Source organism: Pterocles gutturalis, unplaced genomic scaffold, assembly GCF_000699245.1.
Source record: "Pterocles gutturalis isolate BGI_N339 unplaced genomic scaffold, ASM69924v1 scaffold9891, whole genome shotgun sequence".
Taxonomy (NCBI): Eukaryota; Metazoa; Chordata; class Aves; order Pterocliformes; family Pteroclidae; genus Pterocles; species Pterocles gutturalis.
This window is the reverse complement of record NW_010100355.1, coordinates 7269-12127: the sequence shown is the minus strand read 5'-3', so window position 1 is coordinate 12127 and position 4859 is coordinate 7269. Positions and strand designations below refer to the sequence as shown.

Genomic DNA, 4859 nt, shown 5'->3' with positions numbered 1-4859 from the left:
AGGCTGCGGCCGTAGCGAGGACGGGAAGCGGATTCCTGGCGGGTCGAGTGGATTTGAAGAACATACGGGGAAAAAAACCGCGCGTTGTAAAAATGTCACGATTTGGGTTTAAAATCGACTCTTTTGGGTCGATTCAATGGCAGCTTGCAGGGCGATACAATCTGCAAGCGGTGGGTCACGCGTAGAACCGTTGCTCCTTCCCGAAATTTCTTTTTTTTTCTGGTGCCGTATCTTCAGAAATTACCACCCGTATAGATTACCTAAGCGTGGATTTTCCGTTTTTCTCTCGCAGCCTAGTATTTGAAGATATTTTTAAGCAGAATAAATTCATCAGGAACTTTAGTTTCAAATAAAAAGTTGAAGAACGGGCTTTGAAAAATGACCTGACCCTTCTTTAAATTAATTTTTCTTTAACTCCGCCGTAGAAATTCTGTCGAAGTCCACCTGAAACGCGGCAGCCTTTGAAGACCCCCAAATTTTAAAACGTTTTTGGTGTATTTTCACATAGATATGGACAAGAAGTTGGGTTTGCTTCGTCGTAAGAGGTCGGGCTGCTGAGAAAATAAAACTCCAGCCTGGTTAAACCCGTCGCAGAGGGACGTGGAGGGGGATTTGGGACTCCTCATTCCGCCGGGACTGGCGTTAGCTGCTGGATTTGTTGTATTTTTATTATTTTTTTGTGTTATAAAAGCACGTTGAGGCGTTTGGTGCAGGTTATTTTAGTACTTGGCGAACGTTAGAGGGTTTTTTCCGGTCACGCGATGAGAATTTTTAAAATCCGAGTTGAAAACTTGGCTGAAAGTTTTCCCTGAAAGGAAATGAAAGAGTTTAACGCTGTCGTTAAACACGTCGCGTTATCGTCACCTGAGTGTTCTTCACGAGAATTAGCGGCCGCGTTAATCCCGCAATTATCTCCGGGTCTAGCATCTCTTAGACCGGGGTGGAGAGGACAATCTGGAGGCTCAGAATTCATTTTTTTTCTCTCTCCATGTTGTTTTTTTTTTTTCCCCTCATCGGGCAAGGACAATAGAGCGCACCGGCCGTCTCCTCAGCTGCCTTTGTTCTCAGGCGGTTTGTCTTGGGGTTGATGTTATCGAACGTCTCCGGCGCTGAGCGGGTTTTAGAATTTCTTTTGGCCGCGGTCTGAAGGAAAGCGGCCAATCGACTCCAGCCGCTGCGATTTTTGGTAAAAGCTCGCGTTCCGATGTGGCGTAAGGAAGCCCAGCACCTGGATTCGCGCCGTTCCCAGTAAGCGGAGAGGTGACTGGTGTGAAAGAAGGAAGGTCAATTTATATTTATATTAAAAAAAAAAAAACCCATAAACCTGGCTATAAAGGTAAAAAAATTATTTCAGAATTACAAAAAGGGGTCACAAGAAGCAAAAAAATACTTTTTTTTGAGGCGTATGTTGCAGCTAGAGACTTCTTTCCGCTGACTTCCAGTGGAAGTTGGGCGCCGAACTCCTGGTTGCCGTTGAAAATCGGCGACGGTTTGGGGAAAATACCGCTCGCCTTCGTGCGAAAGCTCAGCTCCTGCTTTTATCTGGTGCTCGCCACGCCACAAATGTGTTTTCAACTTGGCGAAAGATGTAATTCGTCTTCTTTCTTCTTCTTCTTCTTTCTTCTTTTTCCCTCTTCTTCTTCCTGCTTCTTCTTTCTTCTTTCTTCTTCTTCTTTCTTCTTCTTTCTTCTCATTTTTTCTTCTCCTTTCTTCTCCTTTCTTCTTCTTTCTTTTTTTTTTGATGAGGATTCTGTATTAATGTTGTCTCTTCCTGGGGAGAAGAAAAGCGGCGAACGCTGGAAGAGCTCCAAAAATGGGGTAAAACTTGTAGGAAAATGTTGATAAAATCGGATTTTCGCGGGCTGAGGTGGCCGCTCGTTGGGTAAGCGCCTCGAGGCAGCGAGTGGTGCTCATGTCCTCGGTTGTTCCTGCTGTTCGGGATCTCTACGCTCTAAAAACACTTTTTTTTTTTTTTTGGGGGTGGATTCCATTACCAGGTTTTATAGAAAAGCTTCTCAGGAAGGAACTTTTTCTCCCCGTACGTAAAAGACACTTTTGGTAGAATCGAAGGCGCTTAGAGTTCCCGTAAGCGCCGCAGAATCTTGAATTTTAAGACTTGGATGTTTTTACGACGGTTTACTCCTCGCAATGACCGAGTATGGAACTTAAATCCCCAGAATTTGGACATTTCTTTCGTATTTGGACATTTCTTTCGTATTTTTACGCACTAACCTGCTGCTGCTGAAGCACGATCCAGTTCTCCGCGAGCCTTGGCACCTTTCGCCGCCTTTCCTCTTGGCGTTCACTCCTTTTTCTTTCTTTCTTCCGTTTCAGAAAACACGCCTTGAACTGCCACAGGATGAAGCCTGCTCTTTTCAGCGTGCTCTGCGAGATCAAGGAAAAAACAGGTGCGTTGGTCTCTCTTTTTTTTGGCCTCGGCTTTCCAAAAAAAACCCAAATCCCACATTCAATCATCAGCTCCGCTCTCGTTTCGTGTGACCTAAATTTTCCCCGATAGATTCTACAACTTCAGGATTTTTATTTTTTTTATCTTTGGTAAGCTGGAAATAGTTTTGAGGTGTTTTTTGGCTGTGTGCAGGTTTGGAGGAAACAGTGAAGAAAGGTTTTGGTTGTGTGTATGTGAAGAATCTTCAGGGTTTTTTTTGGATGTTTCCTAGAGAATCCTGAATCATTTTGCGATGTTTTTATGTCCTTTAAGGAACTGGTACCGAAATTGTGGCGGTAAAGAGCTCAAAGTTGACAAATAACAGTATTAGGGAAAAAAAGAGACAATAAGGGAGAACGTTTGGGGATATTGGGAAACCCAGGAGCAGCAGGATCGGGAGCTGGGGATCGTGCAGCTTCCTTTGAGGAGCAGAAGCATGGAGTTCGATTTAGAATCGCCCGGAATGTGCTCATGCGCAAACACTTGAGCAATTTTGTTTGAATATCTTAATTTCTATAAACGGCGGGGAATTTGTTTTTTGTTTTTTTTTTTTAGAAAATAACTACTTTTTTGAACTAAAATGGTGGGTTGGTTTTTTAACTTATTACCGTTTAATATCCTAAACCTTTTAGGAAAAAAAAAAAAAAAATTATTTTTTTCCAAACTACTGAACCTTGCCGCGCTCCTCGTTGTGTTTCCGAACGAGGGAGTTCCGTCCGCTCGGTGTTCTCGGCCCCCCAAGGCGGCTTCGAGGCCGACGTGACGCGCTCATTTCTGGAGAGTTTGGTCGCAGAAATTGCGTTCTCGTGACAGCGACGTCGCGGTGGAACGTGTGTGTGTGCGAGCCGGCTGAGGATCGCTGTCCTGAAAGAGGGTCTTTCATCTGGTTTGTTTTGTTTTGTTTTTTTTTTTTTAATTTTCAATGAAAACTGCCGCCTTCTGTGTTTTATCGATTGAAAAATTGTGACTTCTCGGAGCTAAAGACACTTGGAGGAACAGAACCTGAGGAGCAGAGCCCGATATCGTGGTCATGCTGGATTTGTTTTGGTCTCGGAGATTTTTTTTTTTGGTTTTTTTTTTTTTTTGACTGTCTGATGGTCTGTCTATTCTTTATTTAAATTATGGGGAGCAGATGTTATGGCTTCAAGCAAACAAAAGCCTGGACATACTGTAGCACCAGGTTTTGGGGCTTTTCTTTGTGACCCAGGCACACAAGCTTCTTTTCTAGCTCTGAAATCAGTTTCAAATATGTTCCTCCTCCCCCCCGCTTCATCTTTCTTTCGCTCTTTGTTGGAGCGCTCGTATCGTTCACAATAGCTGCGGGGAAGCCGTTCGCCTTTGCCATGGGCAGCCAGCTGAAAGGTGCTGAAAAATTCTCCCCCTGATCATATTTACTAATTACAAAGAAATTACAAATGACTCTTTATAATTTAAAGAGTTCTGGCTGCATTTAATATTTTGTTCAAGCCCTGGGTCCCACCCCTGCCGCCCATTTTATTTTTATTTTTTTTAATTTTATTTTTTTGGTGGGGGGGGGAAACAGGTATTTTATTTTTCAAGTCTTAAATACATGCCTGGAGCATCTGTAACTATTTGAAGAGGCATCAAAATCCACTAAAGCCTTTTTTTTTTGTTTTGTTTTTTTTTGGGAACTTAGAGAAGCATTTGGAGCGTTTTTAATCTGTGCAGCAAACAGGGGTTTTGCTGAGTTCCTCTTGAGACGTGATTCAAGCTTTACAAATCCAAACACGGCATAATTCAATCTTAAAATCGGGATTAAACATCTCTGGTGTTAACGATGACTGCTTTTGGTGCTAAATATTAAATTTTCCGAGTTTTTTTTCTCTGCTGATCACACCACGCTCTGTGATGGGCTCCAGGTCCCTCGGGGCAGTGAAATTGGATTTCTACCCACTTTTGTGGGACTCTGCTTCTGAATTTCTGCCCTGTGGGAGGTTTGTCGCAGCATCGTGACATGGAGTACGATTTTTTTATTGTTTTCTCGTCGCCGCTAGCTGCAGCCCGCTGTCCTCCCTTCGATGCGCTGCATTAATTCAACGGGTGCCGTTTCATTCGGTTATAAAACTCGGCAAGCGGCCGAAGAACACGCTCTCTCTTTGTTGCCCAGTTTGTTGACATTCTTACGGAGCTGCGGCTCGTTCCTCAGCGCTCGGAGCCCCGCTGGCTTTTGTCTTCGGTTTCCATTCGCGTTCTTTCTCTCTCCGAATGCGCGAGACTGGCTTGGGTTTGGAGAAAGCGCTCTCCTGCGACGCTGCTTTGGGACCAGCTGAGCCAGCAGCGGTGTCCTGCTCTGTAGTGGGATGCTCGGGAGGTTGGTGTCACCACAGAGGACTTTTAACCGAAAAATGGGGTGACTCGTGCGCGTGAAAAGTCCGCTTGGTACTACACGAGG

At 44.3% G+C, this 4859-nt stretch overlaps 1 protein-coding gene across 1 annotated transcript in view; it reads left to right on the top strand.

Moving 5' to 3' along the window:
• The first annotated feature begins 2341 nt into the window (after nucleotides 1-2341).
• LOC104466090 (pre-B-cell leukemia transcription factor 3-like) overlaps nucleotides 2342-4859 on the top strand; it is an 8836-nt gene continuing 6318 nt past the window's right edge. Inside the window, exon 1 of the mRNA XM_010079418.1 lies at nucleotides 2342-2408. Within this exon, the coding sequence (XP_010077720.1) occupies nucleotides 2360-2408 (49 nt within the window). The 5' untranslated portion in view covers nucleotides 2342-2359. The remainder of the gene's footprint in view (nucleotides 2409-4859) is intronic.